The sequence below is a fragment of the Uloborus diversus genome, chromosome 1 (assembly GCF_026930045.1).
Source record: "Uloborus diversus isolate 005 chromosome 1, Udiv.v.3.1, whole genome shotgun sequence".
In the NCBI taxonomy this organism is placed as follows: domain Eukaryota; kingdom Metazoa; phylum Arthropoda; class Arachnida; order Araneae; family Uloboridae; genus Uloborus; species Uloborus diversus.
Genome location: NC_072731.1, coordinates 228,726,843 through 228,754,269, shown reverse-complemented (window position 1 = coordinate 228,754,269; position 27,427 = coordinate 228,726,843). Strand labels below are relative to the sequence as shown.

General features: G+C 32.8%; 1 protein-coding gene across 1 annotated transcript in view; it reads left to right on the top strand.

The window, feature by feature from the left end:
- Positions 1-27,427, top strand: part of LOC129219103 (neurobeachin-like) — a 197,053-nt gene that overhangs the window by 141,680 nt on the left and 27,946 nt on the right. Inside the window, exons 29-35 of the mRNA XM_054853426.1 lie at positions 734-917; positions 2,149-2,297; positions 4,144-4,645; positions 6,200-6,263; positions 6,361-6,469; positions 6,710-7,001; positions 10,565-10,717. Coding sequence (XP_054709401.1) covers positions 734-917; positions 2,149-2,297; positions 4,144-4,645; positions 6,200-6,263; positions 6,361-6,469; positions 6,710-7,001; positions 10,565-10,717 — 1,453 coding nt within the window. The remainder of the gene's footprint in view (positions 1-733; positions 918-2,148; positions 2,298-4,143; positions 4,646-6,199; positions 6,264-6,360; positions 6,470-6,709; positions 7,002-10,564; positions 10,718-27,427) is intronic.

The following is a 27,427-nucleotide window of genomic DNA, read 5'->3' as shown; positions in this document are numbered from 1 at the left end:
ATGTTTAGAGCTTAAAAAGACTTACGAATGCATGGAAAAGGCTGAGAAATGGAGAAAATAAAAAGAGAATTCGAGTTTTCACCATGTTTGTGATAAGGAACCAAAGAGGCTGAAACCCATGAAAATACGATAATGAAGAAAGTATTTCGTATCAAATGAATCGTTCATCATTCTTTTACAGTATTTCTTAGTTGAAAACGTAAAAAATCTCCCATTTTTAAATAGAAAGAAGAGTTTATAAGCCACACAAAAGCAAGTGTTATTATACGCTGTAGTGCCGGATTTTCGTCTGCTACAGTTCCCACAATGCACTGCAGTGAGGGTTTTTACCCGCAGTGAGGTCAGGTGAATACTGTTCATTAAGGCCTACACTTCTTTTTCAGTAAAACAAATGTGCTAAATTTTGTTATCTTCTCATAATATTTTTTCTTTCTTTCTTTTTTTTTTTTTTTGTTAAAAAAAAATTCCTACAATCTCAAGGCTTTGGGAGGGGCCATGGCCCCCCCCCCCTCTAGATCCGCCCCTGTGTTTCAGTGCGTTATGCTTAATATCAAAACGAATGTCAATTATTAATTTTTGTTTTGGTAAAAGGAAGAAAATTGATAATGGATTATTTATGACAAAAAATTTCTATTTTATGACAAAAGTTTATTTTTTACGATCTTTTTTCATAACCGTAAATATGTATTGAATGTTATAGATATTTTTAGTTATCTACTTTTCTTCTTTCAAGGACGAAACAAAGCAAGCTCAATTTCTTGCTCTTGCGGTTGTTTACTTCATCTCCGTTTTGATGGTTTCAAAATACCGTGACATATTAGAGCCACCAACTCCTCCAGCATCTTTTTCTTCTTCACGACCATCTGTAACTTGTGATTCCTCTCAATATATAACATCTGCATCCACATCACAATCTGGTAAATAAAAAAAAAAATCTTTTGTTTAATTATAGTGCAATTAAAGCAAAATTATTTCCCCCTATTTTCTGATTTTTGTTTTTATGTATTATAAATTTTAAAATGTCAAATACAGTTAAACTTCATTTACACAAACTCTAAGGGACCTTCGAAATCAATTCGTCTTAACCGCAACAAATTATACGACGGGGAATCTCAAGTGTAGTTTGTTTGATCAGTAACTCGGTTGATATTTTTATGGGTGTTTGAACTATGGAAGTTTGATTGTATATCCTTACATTTTTCAAATAGGGTCAAAAAGAATCGAGGAAAATATTTTTAAATCTTGGGAGGGTGTTTTTTCAAACATTGATATAGGACGTAAAATACTATTGGATATAAGTATACAGGGTGTCTGAAAGAATTCTTTACCATTATAAACTTTAATAACTTAATGCCCTAATTAGCTGCTAACCAATTGAACTGAAAGAAAATGGCGACTTCACGGGAGAAAGCCCAGTGTACAGAGTGGTTCACTGAAAGAAAATCACTGATAACCATGCAAATAACTTTTCGTTTTTTCGGTCACAAAGATCCACCCAGAGTGACACTTGGTGGTTCTTTATTGTCTATCCAGCCGAAATTTCTTTGTAAGGTTGTTAGTGATTTTGTTTCAACTAACTTTTTTATATAATACACTCTGCTCAAGGCCCGATTAAGATATTAGAGGTCGCTAGGCCAAACGCCTGTGTTTGGGAGGGCTCTGTGTTCAGGTTTTAGTTTTAGCCATTGACTAAAATAATTTTAGTTATTAGGGGGCTGTGCTCCTGTAAAGGGGAGGCTCTAGGCCATGGCCTGGTTGGTGCATACAGTAATCAGACCCTATTTGTGCTTTCTGTTATACTATTGGAATTTTTTTCTTAGCTCAATTGGCTAGCAATTAATGCCAGAAATTGTTTTCTGAATTTTTCTTTCATTTGCAGCAAAATGTGATTCATTTTGCCTGTTTGTATTTTTGATATTGTCAAATTCCATGAAAAGGTCAACTTTTAGGAACATATTTTTTTTAAAACTAATTTTACTGAAACGGTTTAATAAATCATACACATTTCACACATCATGCTGTATTCAGAAAACAAAAAATTATTACTGATTCCTAGTTCTCAGCCAATACAAAAAAGCACCTATTTTCATCTAAAGAACATTTTTTATGTTGTGCAGAGTAATAGGTTTTGTTTTATATTTTGTATAGTTGCTGAAAATGAGGTTCGAAGTAATGGGCAAGTTGATGAATCTATTGCAGTCTCTCATGAAGATGGAGAAGATGAAGTAATCATTGTTGAGGACACAGATTCAAGTATCCTTGCTCATCTGCATTCCTCGGGTGCACCTGTCCCTGCTGTGAGTTCGCACTTTAGCATCTTTAAATATTTTCAAAACAGTTTTTTTTCTTTAAATAATTGAAGTTACTGTGTAAACTTTTTTAAATGTAAAATTTTTTGTAAGTACTGTCGAATCTCATTGTCACGACCCATTCTAGGGACTGTCTGCAGAGTATCGTTGAAACCGGAGCAATGTCTCAACCGAAGTAGTCAAAATATATTATTTAGCAATATTTAATAATTAAATTGCGCATTTAATAAATTAACAAATTTATGTTATAAATTAGATACAAATAACATAGTTTTGAGTTATTAGCAGGCAAAACTAAAATCATAAACACAAAAGGAAATGCTTTATTCACACTTTTTCTATTTAACTCTAAAATACTTTCCAATTAGATTTGGTTTACTTTTTAAAAAACAATTTAAACAATCCTACTTTCTAGGACGTTCATTTTTTAGTCAATTAAAGAACTTATCACTTTTGACCACAATTTGATAAGATTTTGTCAGTGAATCCCCTCCTTTGGAACGTGAAACAATACATTCTAATTCTATTCTATAATTTTAGGTTGTATGGTAGCTGTGGGTAACTAAGGTCGTGCTTTTGTTTTGCTACTTTTCTAGACAAGTTTTCAAATCCATCTGCTTTGCATACCTTTCTATCGTTCATGAGGTGTCATGAATGGGCTATTATAACACAAGTCTTATTATTTGCCAGAAATTCCAACAAGTTACCTTTCCCAGATATTTTCATTACTTTACTGAAAAATTTTTAGCTGTGAGAAAAAATCCCATCTTGTTTAAACAGCCTAAAGTGTTGTGATAACCAGAGTTTTACAATGAATCCCTGTTTTTGAAATACCGAATTTCTTAACATTAAGTTTATATGCCTCAAGTTTGGAACTTTGTAATAGTAACATAATATCCGGAGTGTTGTGAAATCTGGGTGTTGCGAAAACAAGGTTTGCCTTTTTTTTTGCTTGAAATGTATATTTTAAGAATGTTGATCAAATTTCTGGCTCCATCAATTTGCTGGGCTAGGAAAAAGATCAGTTTTTTCAATGATGCAAAAGATCATTATTTAAATTGTTTGAACCAGTGCAGTTTCTTTTAAAACTTTGTGCTTCAGTTTTTGTTACTTTTTTAATAAATTTCTATTTGGTATATTACATATGTTGCATCAAATTTCTTTTTAAATGTTTTATTTTTCTGGATTCCCAGTCAGAAAAATCCTTAATTTTTTGATAATCAGTGCCGCGTTATTTTTTGTGACAAGACAGAATGCTCAAGATTCTTGGAGAGCATCATTTTTAAGCATAATTTCCAAACGATTTAAATTTAATTTATTGAAAAGCATAAAATTATTTTTAAGTAATTGACAGCGATGAAAAATTTCAACATAATATAGTTATTTATTATTATTATTTATTTTTTTTGGGGGGAAAAATATGTTATTTCCTTTTTCAGGTTTTCTTTGGATTATTTTTAATATGGTTTTTGAGTTTACTGAACAATTCAAAGTTTTGATCTTCTCCGAATCAGAGAGAAAGTAATTTCAGTTGGAAATTTTCTCCCTATTCAGCTGCATTTCCTTTGCAGACTCTCTGCAGACTTCTTAAATTTAGATTAATATGCAAAAGATGTTTCAGTTACTTAGCATAAAACGTGTTATTTTTAATTGTAAATTATTCATCATAAGTTAAAATATACAGTCAATTTAAAATTATTCTGAATTAAAAAAAAAACATTTTTAATAATCTTTATTGTTATCATTTTATTGAAAAGTTTTTCAGTTCATTGATATTTTACCATGAAAAATTAAATTAATTGATTGTGCTAAAATATATTTTTTTTTTTTTTAGGCTGTCAGGGCACAGAAAGTTAAAAATGAACAGACTAATCGTAAGAGAGCTGAAATTATGGTCAACGGTGGTGAAGGAGATAGTCCAACAGTTAATGGAGAACTAGCTGATAGAGATATTGAAGAAGATTCAGTCATAAAATTGACTTCCGCTGTCACAGACAGCTCTTTATGCTCCACAAATACCAGAGTTTCAAGTTCCGATCCCTCCATCATGTCATCTTCTATTGCTCAAAATGGATTTTCTAGAACTGTAGAATCTGTTGATGGTTGTCAACAGTCTCGCGTTGCTGATGACTTGAATATAACTTCCATGGGCTCAACTGATGACTTTCATGTGTTGAGCTCACCTTTGTCACGAGAAGCAACCCTTACACAAAAGCTTGAATCTGCTTTGGGCAGTGTGTGTCCATTGCTCAGAGAGATAATGCTTGATTTTGCTCCTTTTTTATCAAGAACACTTGTTGGATCTCATGGACAAGATTTATTAATGGAAGGAAAAGGTAATTGAATGCTTTACTGCTCTTAAAATGAATTCAGTGAGTACCGCAGTGATCCTAAACCTGCTGTCACACACCACTAAAATCTTCTTACTTTAAATTGAGCCAAAGCGAATTTTTTACCCATATTGTGCTGGAGCTGCACCAAAACGCTTTCTGATTTCTTAATCTTATGAGATTTTTTATAGCACTAGTACATATTTTGAACAAACAAAATTATTTCATTAGACTACCAAATTAGTAAGATTAAGAAAAAGATTGTGCTTATGTTTTAGACATCTGGATGCGTTTTAATGATGTTTTTCTTTAACAAAAAGGTATCTTTAAAATAATGTGATGCAGATTTGTTCTCATTAGCAAAGAAATAATCAGGCTCTATGAATGCTCTCATATGAAATTATTCATATACTATAGCCATGCTTGTCCATGAGTTCAAATTATTGAAATCTTTCTCGTAAATGTGTATATTCGACTCATATTTTGATATTTTAAAATAAAAAATTCCTCGCAGAAATGGTCAGGCTGCTTGCATATTGGCTACTGTATTGTATCTTTAACATTGATTAAAACTTCACCCTTCAAAGATTTTTATTGGTAATTTTTAGATTGTGAATGAATTCTTTTTTATGCAATAAAACCTAGATGCAAGAATTTTAGGGAGCCAATTGCAATTCCCGCAGTAAATGAACCCTATTGGAAAGTCCCTTATGTCAGGAGACCATATTATTTACATTCAAATTGCATGTTAATTTTATTTATAACTAAAAAATAAATTGATTATGAGTGAAAAGATTGGGAAATTGCTGACATATTCTTTTTGACATCTTCGGGAAATATTTTTAAAAATGTGTTTTGAACTGAATATTAACTTTTTTCAAGGGCTTAAATCATTCAATACATTGGAATCACATGCTTCTGCTGTTAAGCATCAGGTTATGAACATATTTAACATGCACAATGTTTTCCTCTATACATTGTAAAGCAAAATCTATATCAGTGTTTCTCTCTCACTCGCAAATAAATTCTTAGTTAGATGTGCCACTCTTAGCTAAAAGAGATTTTGTTTCCTAGCAGGCCAAATTTACCTGCAGTTTAGGAAAAGAATTGTACAGATTGTAAAACCTTTCCTATATAATTGGATATTTAATGAGCAAGATTCTGCATATTTTTCTTGTAAACTTAAGGAGACATTTCTTTAGGAATTCAGTTCAATTGTTGAACTAATTATTTTTACAAAACTTTCTGCTTCCTACCTATTCTTCAAAAGTTTAAAGTTTAGGAACTGTGTGTGTGCAGAAGAGATTGATTAAGTATTTTATTTTGTGATTCAATAATTTTTTCCTTACAAACAGCCAAGTGTACAATACATTTCATGTTCAACAGTTGTATTTTGTTTGTGTACTGTTTTGTAGCATCTTTGTGCTATTTGTTTAGTTTGTTTTACTCTGACTATTGAACAAATACTATTTATACAACAAGTATGAATTATTTTAGGCTTATGCACATTCAAAAACAGCACTTCTGTTGTTGAACTCGTAATGCTCTTGTGTTCCCAAGAATGGCAAAATTCCTTGCAAAAACATGCTGGTTTAGCATTTATAGAACTGATAAATGAAGGGAGGTAAGATCTGAAATATACTTTCATTTATCGTGTGCATTCTACTATGTTTATTTTCCTCATTTTCTATTATTTAAAAAAAAATGTTTCTTTTTTTCAGATTACTCTCTCATGCTATGAAAGATCATATTGTCAGAGTAGCCAATGAAGCAGAATTTATTTTGAATCGAATGAGGGCAGATGATGTTTTAAAACATGCTGATTTTGAAGTAAGCATTTTGAATTTTTTTTTTACCTAGTATTCAAAATAAATGAGTAAAAAATAATAAATAAATAAATAAATAAGATGAATTAATGTATCCAGTTTCTATTGCAAATTGTACTGGATTGTAAAGCCAAAATACATTGAGTGTCTAAATTTTATTTATTTGTTTATTAATTTATTCTTTGCAATTCTCTGTGCAATATATATTCAGAATTTTAAAATACATATTCATTCTTTGTTTTAGTCGCTTTGTGCGCAAACAGTGTTGGATCGAAAAGAGGAGGAGAAAATGTGTGATCATCTCATTACTGCTGCAAGAAGAAGAGACAGTGTCACAGCATCCAGAAATATAGAAAGAATTTTAAACATTTTGACCAATAAGCATGGTGCATGGGGAAATAAATTGGGTCCTTCTCTTAGAGAATATTTAAAGTTGGATTCTTGGGAAGATGATGCTAGAAGACGGAAGCGCTTCATCCAAAATCCATATGGGTCTAGTCACCCAGAAGCAACTTTAAAAGCGGCTATTGAACATGGTAAGTATCACTGATGTATACACATAAAGATATTGAAAAAAAATTTAAATTTTTTGAACTTGTTAAATCAGTCTTTTAAAGGTTCACTTTGCAAGGAAACATTGTATTTAGGCAACTAAATATAATAACAAATAAATACCTTTGTGCTGAAAATTCAAAAAATCAGTAATCCAACGTCAGAAAGCACAAATACCTGATGGAATTATATAATAAATTTTGCCTCCATGGTGTCATTTTATCTTTTTTGTTTTGTTTAATTTCTAGTTTTTGATATTTATACTATCTCCTGTTCCACCGTGTTGCTTTTCTCGGATGACTTTTCATCCAGAAGCTCACATTTCTTTGCATTGAAAAAGGTGTTCCTTGTAACACCGAAACACGTATCTGCAATATCTTGCAATATTTGTGCTTTCTGACGTTGGATTACTGATTTTTTGAACTAAATATAATACTCAACTGACCATGTCTCATATTTATTTTATTTATAATGTATACTTAAAAAATCAGCTTTCTTTGTGCACTTGAAATGTGATATTTTGCAATTTTCAGTTTAAAAACTGTCCAAAGTTCACAAATGGTGTATTCAATTTTCTGTATCCAACTCAGAGGAGAATGCATGATTCATTTCTAATTTACCAATTAGTTAATGTTGAAAGGTTGTGTAAAGCAGAGATTCAGACAGCTGAACATAAACAAATACGTTTAATACGAAACATGGGGACACACATACAGCAAGACATAGAGAAAAGTAGTGAAGCCCAATAAACAAGACTGTGGCTCTTAAAATAGAATAGAGGGCAGATTTTCAGTATCCAATGATGTTTCTCAAACAGCAATAAGCTTTCTCCAAAGTCCGATGGTGGATTAAAGAAGAGATTTTGCGAACTCCGTGGAAAGCTGCAAATGTCTCTTCCAATAAGATATAAGCACAGTTCTTTCTTTTAAACCAATGGAGAAAGCGATTACATTCAACAGTTAAAAAGTGAGAATTAGTAAAATGTAGGTGCTCTGCTTGTCTACTGACCACAGGCTACTAACTGAAAATATGAATTTTTAGTCCAAGGATGATTCCAGCATCTGGCCTTGGAAAGGGTTGTAATCAGAAAGAAGACTTTCTTGGCTGGGGGGAGGGGGGGAACCTGTCTTCATTATTTTACCAGGGTTCGCGTTTACGCGCTATAACGGGTTTTTTATGCAAATTCGCGGAAAGGGGACGCAACTTCCGCGAAAATTCGGGTCCTGGGAACCCAGAAAACCCAAAAGATAAGAAACAAAAAAAAAAAAAAAAAATGTGGAAAATGCTGAAGATCCATTTAGTAATTGCTTTTAAGCTTCAATAACCAGGAGAATCAGCAGAAAGGAATTAAAATGACCCTATCTCTTTATCAGCTATTCACACACCCCTATTGTTGACCAGTCAATGGAGTTTTATTAGTGATAAGACTGGAACTTACAGTGACCTCCTGGGCTGAGCTTAGGGAGCAGAATATTGCAGGTTCATAAATAGTCCATTGTACTGTAAACTGTATTCTAAGAACAAGCTCTCCCTCAACTTTTATCTTTCCTGAAAACAGCAATCAAAACTAAAAGTAAGATTGTGGTTTCAATGTAATCTACAGGATTAATACAAGACAACTGTACAGTAAAAGCATATCTATTTTGCACTCATGTAACCAGAATTATTTTTGAAAATCATGCATCCCCAATAACAGGATAGGAGAAAAAAATGGCGAACATTTTCCCGATCTCGCTGAACACAAAGTTCTGAACTTCACATTTTTCTTCTTATATTGCTTATGAATACTTGAACTTTATACAAAAGCACTTTAAGCTTGACCTCTTTCTAGTAATTCATCTTTTTCTAATGGGTTTTTTTTATTTGGACTTGCAAAAGTCAGGTATTAATTGACCGCGCCATTTTGAAAATGGCGCGATTTTAAAAATAACACGAAAGCCAAAACAGATATTTTGAAAGAGTCAAAATTAAGTCAACTGTACTGATTAAGGATTGCAAATGAGCAGTTTTCACACTCATGTGAGAGAATAGTTCGGTTTTTGCATTGGGTTCATTCGCTTGCGATTTTTTTCTTCTATTTCTGTGTAATTCCCAAATGATAATTGATGATAGTACATGCTGGATAGGGGGAAGGGGGCTTTTTGATATTTTCATCTAGAAAAAATACCAGGAAAATAAAGGTAAAGGAAGTGCTTTCTGCTTGATCAATCAGAGGCACTTGTTTAGTATTTTATGGTAAAATCCACCTTTTTTTTTTAAAGTAAATTTTGAGTGTGATTATCTCATTGTAACTGACCAAATAGTTTCTCGCATAACTAAGTCTTGCAAGTGTATTATTTGAAAATAATTTTACAATGATAATCAGAAAAAATAAAACCAACTTAGTTTATTTCATAACTTTTTTAAATCACTATGTGGATAGTTTTTTTCCCAAGTATTAACCTTTTTATATTATTCATTTATATGGTAAGATTTTCTGTTTAAAATTTAAGGGACTCATTTTTTCCACCAAAGGACCCAAATCTGTTTCATTAATGGGTCCCTGGGACTCAGGTTACGGGTAGTTGAGCGCGAACACTGTTTTACTATCATTTATTAGTGTGTGTTTGTGACTTTTTTTTAAACTTTATAAGATCTTTGCACATAAAATTGGATCCCAAATCATTTCATGGCTGCACTCTTAGGAATTTTTATTTTTAGCAATGGGAGGTAACAAAATTTAGACTTAGTTTTTTTCAAAAGTAGTAACAATCAACAGATTTGAGCAGCCAGCCTGAAGCTTTTTAAAAGCATGCCGAGTTTTTGATCCCAGTCAATACAAATATTTAAGTATTTTAAACAAATTTGATAAGTTTTCCATCTCAATGTTTGAGAATGATAAAGAATGAATGTGTAAGAGAATTTTACAAAAAGAGTACAACCAATGAGTTATATGTTGAAGGAAGTAAAAAATTAAATTTGAGAAATCCAATACAAAATGTTGTCCCTAAGTGTTCTAAGTGGCAGCTTGATATGTGGCAGTTCCAACAAATAGCGTAGATGCTGAACAATTGTTTTTCAAACATAAAGAAAAAAAGTGATTGACAAAGCATAAATAAAAATTAATTTACAATACTTTACACCAAATTCTGTACATTTAACTATAAACCTTAATATTGCATAAAAAAATCCAGTTCTATTACATTCATCCATTAACTTACATTGCATATATTGTATATTTATTGCATTCATGTTCTGGCAAAAATTACCTGGATCCCCCTCGAATTTTGGTCTTTTCTTATGCAACAAACTTGCAACCCTATTGATAATCCATTGTATGTTTTACATAATTCATGTTTGAAATAGTATACCTGTATTTAAAAACAAAATACATAATTTTTTGTTATTAACTAGTAGATGTTATTAGAAGGAAGAAATGACATGCACGTATTCAAATATTAAGAATCTAGATCACTCTGAAAAGCATTTTCTGTATTTCAATTTTTACTGTAAAAGGTTTTGTTATTGCTTGGCCTGAAATTTTACATAACTCTTGTTTTCTTTCCAGGTGCTCCTGAAGATGCCATTTTACAAGCTCGTGAAGAGTTTCATCAACATCTTGCTCTAACTCGAAGGCAACAGCAACATCATTTGCAGAGCAGTGATTTATTAGATGACAGTGACCTTTGGGATGATAAAGATTTGGATGCTGAATTGGCAGGCAAGTGATTATTATTGAATACTTTTTCTGTTCTAGAAGTTTTTGCATTATTTTAATTTCTAACTTAGTCTTAAGCAAATTTATTTACATGTGGGAAATTTTTTTAATTCAGAATCTTGCATAAAATAACTGATGTGGAATTCCTTAAAATGCTCTATTTTATTTTGACATATATTTTAAACTTAGTTCAATCAAATCCTTTCTGTTTTTATTTTCTTAATAATCTGATTAGTTGCTTTCATTTTTGTCTTTTAGAATATAAGCAATTGGTTTTCTATTTCTTTTCTGGTTATTTCAGTGTCTTTCATGTTGATTTCATTTACTTAGTCAAAGCCTATTATCACGTCGCACAAAATGTTAGCATAAGTGAAGTGACCTCTTAACCAAAATAGATCAAATACATAGTCAAACAATAAATTAGAAACATTTTAAATTTAATCGATTGAATTACTCTCATTTCTAGGAGAACTATAGGTTAGCTACTGATTCGCTTTTAGATTGATAATTGTTATTTAGACTCCACTTTCATGTGGATAATTTAATGTATTTTCACCGGTTCAGACCATATGACCTTTGTGACACTGTGTATTAGAAAAAGAGTTGGTGAGAAGCTAAGGGATTTAAGTGAACTAACTGGTTTAGGTCGTGAGTAAAATTACGTCAAACTTCAAGCTGTTGGTAAGCTTTTGTTGATAAGTTTTTCTTCATTGTACTGTATGGCAGTTTCTTCCACCATTTGTACTAGTTTGACACAAAACAGATGAGTTTCTTCCACCATTTATTTTTAATGTTGCCACTTACATTCCTTTGCTTCTTGTGCTTCAATTCTAACATGAAATTGTATATGGGATGTTCAAATGAAAAGGTACCAAACAATACTGTGGGTCTAAATGAAGATTTTATTCAAAGTAAGCACTATAGATCTGAGCACCACGATCCCACAAATTAATTAACCGAAAGATTTTTTCTTCCGAGCATTTCTATGGTCGTGAGGAGACTCCGTCCTTTACAGTGTTCTTGAATTTTTTTCGTCTGACCTGAAGCACTTTCCATTCAAATGTTTTTACAAAGGAGCCAACACATGGAAATCGCAGGGTGACATGTCAACGCTGTAGCGAAGATTTTTAAACTGCTCCCTTGTTGGATTCCTTGAGCAAGACACTAGCACCGACTCCATAGGGCTTGGGGGGTGGGGGCCGCGGGCCTCCTCCAATAATTTGTGTTTGTGAGTCATTTTTAAGAGGGAATGGCGAGTGCTTTTACTTGAGGAGTACTTTATGGGAAGACTAATTTCTTTTTGCTTAACAAGTGTCATTGAGAGTTGTGATATTTGAGAAATTTGTAGGCCTTTGTGAAACTAAATATTAAGGCAATGACTGTATTTAATATACTAAAAGATGTTCTGGTCCACCTAGACTTCTCTTTTCAGGTTTTAAAAGGACTGATTTGCGTTGCGTCAAAAACGAGGGGGATGTTTGGTGGAATTCACAAGTTGGTTTTAAATTTACAGCCCCAAGCAATGTATGTCCACTGCATACTCTAGGGCAGTAGCCTGGGGGTGACATTAGGGAGCAATGCCTTTCTGTTTGTGACTGATGCTCTATCTATAAAGGTACATTTATAAAAAGGTCAAATTCCGGAGGAAAACCCCCTTCCTACAACCTTAACAAAGACACTCTGAAATGATAAGTTTTAAGAATTTCAATTTCTAAAAATTTTGAGAGGAGAGTACTAAACTCCATCTCTTACCCTAAGGTCATCAAAAGCAGTCCAAAATCGCAATTTAAAACTTCTAATTATGAATAATTTCCTTGATTGGATTCCAAGCCCCATCCCTTCTCCAACGTTATGAAATATAGGCTATAGTATGATTTTAATTGAAAAAAAAATTTCATGGGAAAACCTTCAAACCTCATCTTTCTCTAACATTGCTAAAAGACGGTCTAAAGTTGCATTTTCAAAACTTCAATTTCTAAAAGTTTTGGGGAAATGTTCTTTCCCCTAACGTCATCAAAGATGGCCAATTGAGTTTTTAGGGCTAAAAGTTCAAATTTTCTAGGGGGAACCGCCTAACCCCCTTTTACCTATCCTCTTTAAATTTCATCTAAAATTGCGATTTTGGAAATTCAGTTTCAAAATATTTCTGGGGAAATGTCTCTGTACCCCATCTTTACCAAAGATGGCCTCAAAATTCTATTTTCAACATTAAAGTTTTGAGGCATTACTATGGGAAATCCCAAACCTCCTCTCTTCCTAACATCACCAAAGATCGTCTGGAATTGTATGTTGGAACTTCTATTTCGAAAATTCCAAAGGAGAGTTCCGAATCTCATTCCTTCCCCTCATATTATCACAGATGGAATACATTTGCTTTTTCAACAACATCACTTCCAAAAATTTTCCAGGAGCGAGCCCTTTTTCCTTAATCTCATCGAACATGGTATTAAACTACAATTTTGAAACTGCAATTTCGAGAAAGAAGAAAAGAAAATATGTAAACTGGCATTTTCAAAGAAACAAAAATCTGATCCTTTTTTTTGGGGGGGGGGGAGGCCACTCAGGACTACATACCCCCTTAGACTCCCGAAGATGTTTAGCCCCCCACCTCCAATAATTTTTGCAAATTAGCCCCCCTAAGCACAGGAGAATCATTAACTCCTATGTGTACTGCAAGACACTCCAATCCCACGCAGATTCATCAAGAACAAAAGACCAGGGCTGCTCACAAAGAGTGCTTTTGCTCCATGATGAGCCTCACCCTCACATCTCCTAGGTCACTGAAGCGGCACTGGCCAAGTTCAAGTGGGAGCAGCTTAACCATCAGCCCTACAACCCAGATAAGTCGCCCTACGATTTCCATGTGTTTGATCCGTTGAAAAAACAAATAAAAGGAAAGAGCTTCAACTCGGCCGACGAAATCAAGAACACTGTGAAGAACTGAGTCTCGTCACAGCCACAGAAATTCTGGGAACAAGAAATCCTTCGGTGAGTTAATCAGAGGGATTGTGGTGTCAGGCCTTTGGTACATATTTTGAATCAAGTCTTCATTTAGATCCACAGTATCATTTGGTACCATTTCATTTGAACAACCCTTGTATTAAGTTTTCCTTTCAAGTTCCTGAAATTGTGTTTATATAGTTTGTTTTTGATTTAATTCTTGAATACCCTGCTACTAAACATTTTTTAGGTCCTGTGAGTTTCAGTACCAAATGTCGTCTAATCGCTCCTGGTGTATTTGTTCCTGGAATGTTGTCTATTACCCAAGCTGAGATGTTCTTTGAAGTAGATGAAGATGACCAAGAATACAAAAAAAATGGATCCAGAGGTATGCTTTTTTCTTTCATGTTACTTCAAAAATCATTTATTTCAAGAAGTAAGAAAGCTCAGGGAAAGTAGGAATGGATTCGTTCATAAAAACATGTTTAACTACATTTTTATGCTAACTCTTAAAAAGAACAAAGCAGATTTATCTCTGTTAAAAGTATTAAAATTCCAAACTCCTAGCTTTTTTTGGGAAATAAGTATCACTCTACCATGTAATCATTTATCTATATATTTTTTTAATTGCTAATAGACAAAGTACAGACTAGGTCACAATGTTCCCACAGGTTAAGAGGAACCTGGAATTGTCAGGAAATTTTATTTTGATCAAAAATCTCATTGAAAAGTAAGGAAAAATCAATAAATGTAATGTCAAAACCTAGAAAATTGGGGAAACATACTGGGAAAATATTATGATTTTCATCATAAGCTGCTGCAGTAAGTAGGTTGTTATGTTCTTTACCCACTGTGTCAAAACCTGGATAAATATGTGTATTCATTTGTGAAGCGAGTACTTACTGAAAGACTTATCATATCAGCAGAAAGAAGTGTTTAAGAATGAGTATTAAAGTTCTGAATTTATAATGTTTGATAGTTTTTTTTTTTTTTTTTTTTTTTTTTTTTTTTTTTGCTTATGTTTCAAAGGAAATCATAATTTTTAAATTCATTTCGAAAATTGTAAATGTTAAAATGAAATCTAGAATTTCAAGGAATTTTTTCTGGAAAACCTGGAAAAGTCTGAGAATTTCATTTCTCAAAGTGAGTGGGAATGTTATGTGTGTTTTTTGTTTAGCAGTGATATATTACGTTGTTGACTGAAATTTTTAAATGAATATTTACTCAAACGTTATTGAATAAAAGTTGATTGGAGTGATGTGAAGATGCATGCTGCAAAAAAGGTGAGTGTTATTGGCTTCTGTGGACATAAAGGTACGTACACACGTTAGCGATTTATAATTGCAAAAATCTTATTTCAGGTGTGAGGGTGGTTATGCTTCAGAGACAATCTGGGTTTCGGTTTCCTGGCAAGGCACTTTCTTTTTTTGTTCTCTTAAAGCGTAATTCAGACATTGTCTGCACTTCTTTTTTGCCACATTAAGAGTTTAGACTTACATTTTCCGAAAAGGGAGAAGCATTCATATATTGCAGACACAAATAAAGCACATGACAGTACTCTCACCCAATAGAGAGGACACTCTCATCTTGTGGAGACCAATGAAATGCGACTCGCAACTGGACGGACATAAAATATTTAGCTTCATGTCACATTGATGGTTCTGTACAATATGGCTTGCTATCATGGCAACGCCGACTGAAAACTGTTTTTAGGGAGAACAAAATGTGGCTGACATGACGTGCGAACTATATGACTGTTGCTTAAGCAAGGGAGAGAAAATGAGTCACATATATTTAAAATTTTTGTGTTACTTTTTGACTTTGGAAGCTTTCAGAATTTTTGAACTGTGCTCACAATCTTGCTTATTTGAAGCCCTACATCAAGGGCTAAAATTTGAAACAGGGTGGCAAGATTCTAACTGAAATTTTTCAGTTCCCATCCTTGAAAATTGTCAGGGTGGGAATACAAAAAGCTCAGGGGGGAATCATCCCCTCAGAGGCTAATACAGTAAAACCTGTGAAGTTGACCACCCTTGTAAGTTGACCGCTTTTTTCAGGCATGGAATTAGCCCTTATCCATAATAGAATCAACCTCCATAAGTTGACCACCTGTTTAAGTTGACCACTAAAGTAGTGCACCGCAAGTGGTCAACTTACACGGGTTTCACTGTATTCAAATTTTAAATTTCAGCCCCTGTATGTTAGGGTGGACCAAAAAACAACTTTATTTTATTTCAATGATGGGTTGTGTGGAAAAAGTGCCATTGGTGGAGCAAAGTGCACATAAATTTTTTTAATTTTTTCGCACAATTCCTTGATCTGCCACAATTGGGTTAAAATTTCGAAGAAATGCTGGTTTTTCATAGCCAAAATTAGTAAAAATAGTATGTTTCTATTTTCGATGATGTGTTGCACAGAAAAGGTGCCATTGGTAGCACTAAACTCCCATAAAAATTTTGAGGTGTGTGGTATAGTTCTTTCCTTTGTCACAAATGAGTAGAAGTTTTAGCAATTTTCAGTTTTTTAAACGTTTTCAATAAATTTTCTCAAATAGTAAAAAATTTGCTTTCGCCATATTTCTTGGCTATAATTATGTAGTTTTATCACATGTGATACCTTTTTAGATGTGTGGTGTGTCATAAATTAACTACTTATTGCATATAAAGTTTTAAATTTGAAATGTGCTGTTCGAAAACTTTCAAGATTAAGAGTAAACAAAGCAAAACTCAAGAAAGAGCTAAAGATAGTGTGGATGTACAGAAAATTTCTGCTTGTACCTTCAACAGAGAGTTTTTATCTACACTGTTTTAGGTAATATAAACTTTTTTGGAGACAAATTTCTGCATTTTTAGTGCTTTTTCTTCTGTCACAGTATTGATACAATGAAAGCACCTTTTCCTTCGTGGCCATCTGCAAATTCTGTGCCATTTTAGTAGTATTTCTATTTACTACACACATTTGGTGTAGGACTTCAGATTCTAAAATTGTTTCGGGTACCATGTATATTTCAGTTTCTTGTGACGAAAGACATTTCTGGATTCGAGATTGGCTGATATTGGTTGAGAACATGGGCGCCCATATGCAAAATTGTAAGGGGGGGGGGGGGCTCAGATATTATTTATGATTTAGCAGGATATTTTCCCCATGGAAACCGATTTCAGGACAGATTAGAGTCAATAAAATTTGACATTTTTAATAACTTATTCATTAATGACTGGAGAAGAAATGTTTTTACATTTTTGCAAAGAAAAAAGTACTAAAAGCAAGGAAGTTCTAATTTCAAAGGGGGGGCTCAATCCCCCCTTGAACCCCTATATGGGCGCCCTTGGTTGAGAATCAAACCGAGCATATCATCGTATTCAGTTAACCTAAATTTTAATTTTGGAACCTTAAACCTCAAACACTCGAATTTCTTGATCCTTGTTTTTTTTTTATTTTAATTGTTGTCTATTTATTCAATAAATATTAATCAAAATGTTTTGATACTTTGGTTTTCGTCAGTTTCCACTGCTGTGGTAGCATTGTTGTGAATTCTTAAGTTGGCAATGTTATTTACTTTTTTTAAATTCCTTTTTTAAATTCCCTGGTCTTTTCTTTAGGAGATTCATATGGGCAAATCAATTCATATTACGAACGATGAGAGATATCGTAAGGCATTTTGGGTTTTTCTCGAGGTACATGCGTGCAAAGAGTTCTGTAGGCAGCTGTGAGCCACCTAGACTACATAATAAGCCCTGGTTGGCCGTCTTAAAATTCTGGAGAGCCCATTCCAATTGAAACAGTTGCACAACTATCATTTACGTGTTTTTGGTCAGTGCTCAAATTTTCATTATTTTCCTCTTCTTTGGCAATGTAGAAATACAAGACTGAGGTTACCTAGAATGATAGTATAAGTAGCTTTTTGCATGCCATCAGTTTGGGTTTCATTGGGCCAGAAAGTCCTTAGTTTCAGTACTTTCTCTGTCTTATGTGCCAGGTGTCAGACCAGAAGTTGTCCGTTCGTATGAAAAATGTACACCAAATGTTGCAGTTTATTTATTTCCTTCTTTTTTTTAAACATCTGCAATGACACCGTTGTTTTTACTTACTTTTACAAAAAGGAAGTATTGTATTCGTGAAAAAATTTTCACCCAAAAATCAACCTTAATTTCCATTTTGCTCACCCCCGAATGAATGTTGAGTTTTTTTTCAACTCGACCCCCCATGGCCTAGGAACGTATAGACACATGAAATATCCATTTTGACGATTCCTGAATTAATTACGACGAGTTTTCTCATGACGTCTGTATGTATGTGCGTATGTATGTTGCATAACTCAAGAATAGTATGTCCTAGAAAGTTGAAATTTGGTACGTAGACTCCTAGTGGGGTCTAGTTGTGCACCTCCCGTTTTGGTTGCATTCGGGTGTTTCTAAGGGGTCTTTTGCCCCTTTTTGGGGGGAATCATTGTTAATTTCAATGTAAACTCAAGTGGTGTTACAATTTGGCAGACATTTGGCGATATATCGCCAGTCTTTTGGTCGCCAAGTTTTGTCACCAACTTGGCTTTTTTTTTAAAATCTGGTTTTAATTTGGCCACGGATGGTGATATTTAGAGAATAAACTATTGAATCACATTAAAATTGCCAATAATGGGAAAATGACATCAAATCGGAGTAAAAAGAAGTCATGTGATGCACACATCAGCTTGTTTGTTTTTCTTTTAATGTTATTATGGGAGTACAGTTTCACGCGACTGTTTTTTTGTCAAGAGATAATAACTTCGTTCTTATTTTAAAGTATTTACCAGTGATTAAGAATGATTTCTGCGGTACTCCCGCTGGTTTTGAGCGCAAATCAAACGGAGAACTTCACTAAGTTTTCTAATAGCATATTTTAAATTTAAAAACTTGTACCAATAAGTAGTTAATTTATAACACACCATGCATCTAAAAAGCATCACATGCGATAAAACTATATAATTATGGCAGAGAAATATCACAAAAACAAAATTTTTACTGTTTGAGAAAACTTATTAAAAATGTTAAAAAAACTGAAAATTGCCAAAACTTCGACTCATTTGTGGCAAAGGAAAGAAGTACACCATACACCTCAAAATGTTTATGGCAGTTTAGTACCACCAATGGCACCTTTTCCGCACAACTCATCGTAGAAAATAGAAACATACTATTTTTACTAATTTAGGCTAACAACATGAAAAAACAGCATTTTCCCGAACCTTCAACCCAATTGCGGCAGATCAAGAAATTGAAAAAAAATTCAAATTTTTTACGTGCACTTTACTCTAGCAGTGGCACCTTTTCCACAATACTCATCATCGAAATAAAAACGTTCTTTTTCGGCCCACCCTATTGTATGTGCCAATCTCTTCAATTTTGTTGTATACCAACATACTTCTTAAAATTTTACTGAAAAAATACTTTTAACAGAGAAGCTTCAGATTCGGGCCATTCCATGTCAAATCAACAAAGAAACTCTGCCTGACCATCTCAGTCTTCCCTATGACTCCCCCTCCAGTTGATGACATCCCACAGATAATGTGGGATCCTGTTTTCAACTTTTGCTAAAAATGTTTAGTAACTGCTGGTCCCTTCATTGGTCCCACTCTTAAGTGTTTTAGATGCATTCATTAAAATACGTTACATGTCATTTTTCGTTTTCAAAAAGTTTTAAGGACCATTTCAAAATTTTTAAATTTCTAAATTTTGTGAAAACACTTTTTTTTTTTTTTGAAGCATTACACATTGAATTGAAGGGTATTTAATTGCCGTTAAAATGAGCTACTACACAACTCGATAACTCCCATAAAACTTGAGTTATACCAATTTTAATACAAATGTTAGCAAAAATTGTCATTTACATTATTTTCTGTTACTGTCGATCTCTTCATGGACCCGCTCTGATGATTTGTGAATGCAATCATAAAAATGCATTAAAAATCCCTTTTTTTTTTCAAAATTTTTAAAAAACACCATTTAAAATTTTTTGAATTTTTAAATGGTGAAATTTTGTGAAAACACTTTTTTCCCCGAAAAGTATTTACTTTACCTATCAAATTAAAGTGAATGTAATTGTCTTTCAAATGAGTTGTTATACAACTCTGTTGCTCCCACAGAATTTGAGCTATGACATTTTAAAGCACTTCCAGCAAGTAAAAGAGTGCTTTTTAAATGAATTTCAAAGATCAAGCATAAATTATTTGTTTTTTTTTTCATTAATTATGAAAAATTTAGATATCAAGGAGTAAGGTTTCTGAAAGTTTCATGAAAGTCTGAGATGATCAGTTCGGGTTTTTTGGGGGGGGGGGGAGGAGGGGAGCAGGGGTTGATTTTTTTGACATGGAATGACTCTCATTTGCTACTTCATCGAATAGGTATTATATTTGTAAAATAAATTTTAGGCAGAAAATCTCTTGCTTTACAGAGTTAAAGAATTAAATTCTGCCTAATGATTGTGTTTTCTTGTAAGTTGAAGGTGTTCTCAGGGAATGTGCCAACTGCGCCAAACTGCATCAATCGCCGATCCTGCACCAAAACTGCTCCAAAGGACCGCCAAATGGACGGTCCTGCGCCAAAATCGGACAACTTTCGCCAGAACTGCAATTTTGCATTTAATATTGAAATTCCTTTATTCTTTTTGGCAGAATATCATCAGGTTTATACATTTAGAGCTTGTTTTTACAATTTTTGGCTTAGCCCCGATTTTTTGCGCATTTCAAAATCCGATTGCATCCGCTTTTGAAAAACTCGATCGTTTTAATTTTTTATGTTATTCTGTTCCTTTGACTAGAAAAAATTTGCATTGATCGTTATTTTCAGCCTTTGTTATCTTCTTTTAAGTATATGAGGACTTGTAAATTCGTCTTCTTGCTACGCCCACTCGAAAATGTCAACTCAGTTGCAAACAAATTGATTTAAGCAATGCCATCTATAAAAATTAATATTGTTCACCAGTTTTTAATCTTGAGTTTCTTAAGATTTTAGGACATAAAATTGATCTCTAGTTTTGGTTAGAGACACTTAAGATAGCAAAAATCTGGGAATTCTAATGCTCTGCTAATGAATATGCAGACATTCCAAGTTTCTCAGATTCAGGCATTTTTTCCATATTCATAGTCTGTCTTAAAATTTTTATTTATTTATTTCTTTTTTCAAATTTTTCATATTTTTTTTCATGTGTATTTAAAAATTCCTTTTCTGTGACATCATTTCTCAAAATCTTTTCTTTTTTTTTTTCATTGTGATTTCATTATTAATTTTGTGATTAAATATCAAACAGTTAAATATGAAAAGTTTTAATGTTGCCTTTGCTTGATCTTCTGATTTGTTTGTAAAGTAATTCAGTATATAAACATATATGCCAAAAAAATAAATAATAATTAGGTCAAATATAAGTGAATAACTTAAACATACAAAAAAAGCAAACAGTTCTTTAAAACTCACTTGTAACTTGTTGTGGTAAAGTTTTTAAATTCAACTATTCTTTCGTGCTTTTTTTTAAGTCTTTTTGAATATGTTACATAAAAGCAAACAAATTTTAAAAATAGGTATCAAAGCACTCTAACTTAAATGTGCACTAAAGTTGTGATGTATTAAGCAAAGTAATTGTGTGAAACTAAATTCAAATCAAAAGAAGTGTAAGAAAAAAGTAGAGCAGGACAAGACTTGTCTTTTGTGAAAAGTATTAGACAGAAAAAGAGAAAAAAATTAAGAGAGCTTCAATTTGTAGTTATAATTATGGTGTTTTTGCATCCTTTATCTCCTTTTTTATTATTTCATCACAAGTGTTTCTGTGTATGAAATATAAATAGCTTGCTCTAAATTGATTGCAAAATTTAAATTTTTGCTGCTGCAAGCTGCTCCAAATTTGCAAATTTACTGCTCCTAATTCAGTTTTCCTGCTCCCGAGATTGCTCCAACAAGTGAGTTTTGTTCAGCACATCCCTGATATATATAATGTGTGTATAATAGTTCCCTTGCTTCAAAACATCTTTTTGCTGCTCCCAATTACGCTATTTTCGTGCTCCAAGTTTCGATGAAACAAAACTTTTGGTGAGCCAAACTGCTCCTTCTCCACTATTTTCCTGAGCCAAGCTGCTCCAAAGTCACTATTTTCCTGCGCCTGAGATTGCTCCAAAAGTGGGTTTTAGCTGGCACATCCCTGTGTACTGTTTCTGTTTTTTAAATGTCATGGAAAAACTTCAGATCCTTTGTTACCAATTTTAAGAAAAAATATGGTTTTAGTGTGTGGTAATATAGAATTATTACAGATGTGCTCTTATTATTTAATTTCTTAAAGGGTAAAATCTAGCACAATATTTGCTTTGCTTACAATGTTGTGAGCTAGTGTTTAATTTGATAAATTGTTTGTAACCTTTTTGTAGTCTACCTAATGCATCGTTGAATTACGTCACAATGGGTCAGTTTAGTATTGAGGCTCTGCTGAGGACAGTGACGGATTTAAAAACATTTAAGGGCCCACCACAATAAAATTTTGAGAGCTTCTTTGTCTATTAACTCTCTGAGGAAACGTTTTTGAGAAGCATATACATATTTATTAAGAGTTATTGTCACTTCTAATCTATGTTTGTGAACGTATCATATAGCTATTATGTGAAAAATCTTAAAACTTGTCTTTAACTTCATAAAAGTCTTTTTTGCGATCATATAGTCGTTTTAACAAGCCTTATCTTAAGGCACATAAAAGCATCTTTCTTACTATTAATAACAATTAGTGTTATGAGAAAAGTTATCATTCAATTAACGTTACTGTTATTTGCATTTTTGTTCTAATAAGCTGTTTGCAAAACAGGTTAATGGGCAGAAAACTAAAGCACTAGTAATGTTACTGAAATATACTGATAAAAGTATTAAAAAAATGTTTCACATGTAGTTTGGGATCCCTTTGGGGCACCTTGCTCCTGTGACATTAGTATTATTGTAAATAGGTTAGGAGGGCAGAGTTTCACTTCAATTTCAAGTGATATTAAATATAATTACTGTATACTTGCCAGCTTTTGTTATACTTTTTATACTTTTTACGAAAATTAGGCGGGAATAACCATTTTATATGCGCAGTCATTATTTTTTGGATAAATTTTAGATTTCTATCAATTTTTTCACAAAACTAGCAATTTTTAACCAAATATCAGTGATACTTGGTTCAGTTTTGAGTAGATGATTATTTAGACTTTAATAATGATAATGACTTTATTGATAGTGACTTAAGAGATTGTCGCATATTCTTTCATCTATAAGCTCATTGCTTTAGCATTGGAGAAAGGGCTCATACCCCAAAGCACATATACACATCTACTTTTAAAACTGAATCGAAAAATTTTATTTTTCCTTATAGTTTTATAAAAACACACTTGTCTTTGTCACTTTCTCTTCAAAATAGTCATGTTAGTGTCACATTCATAGTATCTAGTGTCGCCAGCCCTATTAGTTGCAGTTAATGAATGGTTATTTTTTTACCCCCTTATCTGGAGGGGGGAGGGCTCTCCCAAATTCGTCTATGAATTCACAAAAAACTTCCTTTCAATCCTATTTTTAGTTTTTGAAGAAAACATCCTTCCTTTTGCCCTGTTTGAGTATTACCCATCCGCCTTAAATCATTCCATTTCAAATTGGTAAAAAAGTTTTAATTCACAGTATAATTGTAATTGACAACTTTTGTATTTTTATTACATTTGCTGAGTGAACCGTTTTTGGGAGAAATTAGTTTTAAAGGCCTACATTATAGCTATTTAGGAAGCAATTGTTCGAAAACACAATATTCAACTTTTATTTTCATTTTAAAAACATTTCAAAATAGAACCCCAAACGTTACAAATCTTTTAGATGATAATTGTTAGTTTTATCTTTAAAAATAAAAATTAAGAAATCCGAAGGAAAAACCTAGAGGAACCTTTTCTGCTGCCCGTTTTTGGAAATAAATTGTTGAAAAATAAAATAATAGTTTAAAAAAAACTTTTTAAAAAAAGAAAACATGCTTTTGTAGCAAAATGGACTAAAAAGCCAAAAATAGTCTTTGAATGATAAATATATTAAGCAATTGACCAAACACTTAATTTTAATGTAATATAAAAAACCGTGGGGTGCTGTCTATTTACATTTTTGCATGGACAACAAATGGAAGATATTCAAGACAACTGATAGGAAGCCCCCGAAGCTTTTTTGTATTACATTAAAATTAAGTGTTTGGTCAATTACTTAATATACTTATCATCTAAAGATTATTTTTTACTTTTTAATCCTTTTTGCTACAAAAGAGTGTTTTTTTTTTAACTATTATTTTATTTTGCTTTTTTCTTCTTTTTTTTATGTTAAGTTTAACTTGTTTTTCGAAAAAATATTCATTGCATCATAATTGAAAATCTTTTACATTCGTGAAATTTGCCCCCAAAAAAGCGACTAAAGGTTTCCGGCAGCATTCGAAACACCTTCTCTCGAACTCCAAAAATAATAATTATATCCCTTAAAATGTAATATGGGAGCTGTAAAAACATTCAACTGCGCTGATAAATTACCTGTCGAGTAATTGTCTGTTCTCGCTAATCCATCTCAGCCATCGATGTATGTGTGCAGAAATCATATTTGAAAATTTGAGGTACATTTTAATAAAAGTATTGTTCAACAATAGCCTGATCAGAATGAATTGCCAATTGAGGGCTCGCCTACATTGTGGCATGAAATTAGTTAAAAACAATTATAACGCATGTTCTAATTACTTTGGAACATTGGAACAAAATTTTGTCTGACGCAGAAAAATCAAAGTTTTTTATAGATATTTTAAAGTGATTATTGCGAGCATTTTAAATATATATTTTAAAATTTTTCGTCTTCACAGTGTTAGAATTGAGGCCAAAATATTGATTGAAATTGGAATAAACTAACAATTAATAGTTAATTAATAAATTTGATTATAGAACATTGCATTGTCATCGGGTCTGAGATCGCGTTCAAAGTTTCAAAAGAATCCGATCGCAGGAAATGAGCGAAATTTGAGTTGCAAGATTCCGTTACAAGATACATACATACAGGTGAAACTAATAAAAGCGTGTTAGAAAAAGAACATGAAGCATTAAAACGTAGGTAATTCATTCATTTAATTTTCAAGCACAAAGGTATTTATTCGTTAGTATTTTTGTTATGAACATGGTTCATAAATGATAAAAAATGTACTGTTCTCATTTCGCGCGGAGTTTGAAAGGGTTTCGTTTTTACGAAGTGAAATTCAGAAAATATTAAATCCCACTATTACATTTTTTGTTAGTTTTCGCTATTTGAATTAATGTTAATAAATTTTCCCTTCAAATTTTTATCGCCAGATTAGGCGTCCCCCCCCCCTTAAACATCTACGCGATCAATTTTGTACGATAAATTCTTGAATCGAGAATTCTGCCCCCCCCCCCCCCCTCTTTTGACACAACCGAGATTTTACTATTATTAAATTCTTTAATTAATAGGATGTGAATATATTGTAGACAATAAAATCGTAGCCGAATTGTGTTAATATTGCTTTCTTTATTCTTTACTGTTTTTAGTCAAAAGAGTTGTACTAAAATCTCCTAAAAAATGTTCACACTTTCGAGTGCTGTTTGGAAAAATTAATTTTCTGAAGGTTTTTTCGTTTTTTTTTCTGGTACTTTATTGCGCGATTTAAAGCTGTACGGAAATTCCGAATATGTTTTTGTAGTTGATTTTTTTTTAAACTGGAATTGTTCAACAGGGGGTGAAAAAAATCCCACTCCTATTTACATTTTATATCATTCGAAAAAGTTTGTTTTTCTGCACAAGATGGAGACTTTTTCAAGTTTCAAAATTGATTCGAACAGGTCATTTTAGCGTTTCTAATTTAGCGAAAAACTATAGGCTAACCTGAATTCAAAAACTTGGCATAGTGATGTTTTTGTACTTAAAGGTCACGAATTTCAAAACCAGTTTGAAAACGTTACTTGCGGCTGTTTTGCTATTACTAAAGGGGGGGGGGAGTATATTGTAACGGGTATTCCTTTATTTTTTCAGGGAAGAGGGATATTTTGTTCTTTCTTGAGACAGGGGGATTTTCATTTGATTTTATTTGTAATGCGAATTTTAATAAAATTGTTCTTTCTTTGGAAGAGGGGGATTTTTATTTTCTTCGAACTGTAATGTGTATTTTAATTGTTTTTTATTGGGTGAGGGTGGGCATTTTTATTTTGTTCAAGTGGCACGAGGGAGGGAGGCTAACAGAAAGTGTGACATCAGGTCTCCTTTATATAAGAAAATGTTAATGAAAAATAGCGTGACACGGTGATAAAAGACGGGAGGTGGTCAAAATGGTGAAAATAATTGTCACATCATTTATGGACAGCCATTAAAAGGAAACTATTTATTTTTTCATTTTGATCTTTCTTTTTAAAGCTGCATAATTTTTGCATCTTGTAATGCAAATTACATAATGCCTTTCAATTAATTAAGTATCTTTCTTTTCTTCCTGAATCCATTCTGTCTGTCGTTTGTTCCCCCTCCTCAAACTTGTGATCGGAATAATGAATTCACGTTGTGATGACTTTTGAGTGCTTGTGGAGGTGATCCCAAAGACCACCTAGAACCGATGCTCGCTGCGCAATAGGCTAATGCAGGGTATTAATTGCGGCGTGCGAGACATTGACCTCCATAAAGCAAGGGCCTGTTTTCAAACCGCCATTCATCATGTGTCCGTCCTTCCTGTTACTGCGAATGAGTGAAGACGCATGGGGGTGTTTCCACTCCCCATCGTTTAGAACGGTCGGAATTTTAATGGTTTGTTTAGTTTAATTAATAAGTCAAGAGAGGTTTCGTGTTGTGCTGATCCATCCTTTAACTGGTTTCAAATTGTTTTTCAATGCACGGAACGTTGTCGACAGGAGTAGCCCTTTGGGGTTTTTTTCTACCTTAGTAGCATCAGACAAAGAGATATTTGTTGTAATTTTTAAATATTTTTATTATTCATTTTATCTTTATTTATTTATTTTTATTTTATTTTTTGTCTTTTAACACACGTTTTTAGCCAGGAGTTATTCTTATGGTAACAGGTTAATTGCTTACGTCATACATGTCCAAACAAGAGCTTTAAACATTTGATTGAAATGTTTCAAAAATGTTATCAGCATTTGACGGGATTGATTTTGTTGAAAGGAAACTTATTCAAAAAAATTTTGTGGAATACTTTTAATCCAAAGATACCCTCGAGGGGAGAAGGAGGTCTTGGGATTATACACAATTAAATTAATATGAGCACGCTTAGTGTGAGGTCTTTGCTGATGTCAAATTAACTGGAGTACCGAACTGAGGTTTTGGTGAAATGCGAAGATAGATCATATGCTTTAAGGATAAACAAGAATTTATCAAACATACCAAAAAACGACTATCTAAAAGTAATGTTTTGACATGCTAAATTATGTTATCGTAGGATTTCATTTTCCTCTGAGGTTGGAGGGTTTTAGGTCATAACGAATGAGAATATTATCCCTTTAGGAGAATTGGCGTACTCAGAAGAAGGGAGGGATATGTGATTGCAGCCTCCCCCCCCCCCGATGTTTTCGAAACATTTTTTGTTTTCATGTACTATGTTGAAACAATTGTTTTTCTTTCTTTGTGTTAACAAAATCATCCAAAAAATTTCGTTAGTGAAAACAAAGCATCAAAGAACGAAATTAAATGAAAGAAAAAGTAATAATAAGTTAAACTTTACAAATAGGCATTATATTTTGTTTATAGATAGGGCCGTGTCAATGGAAGGGGGAGT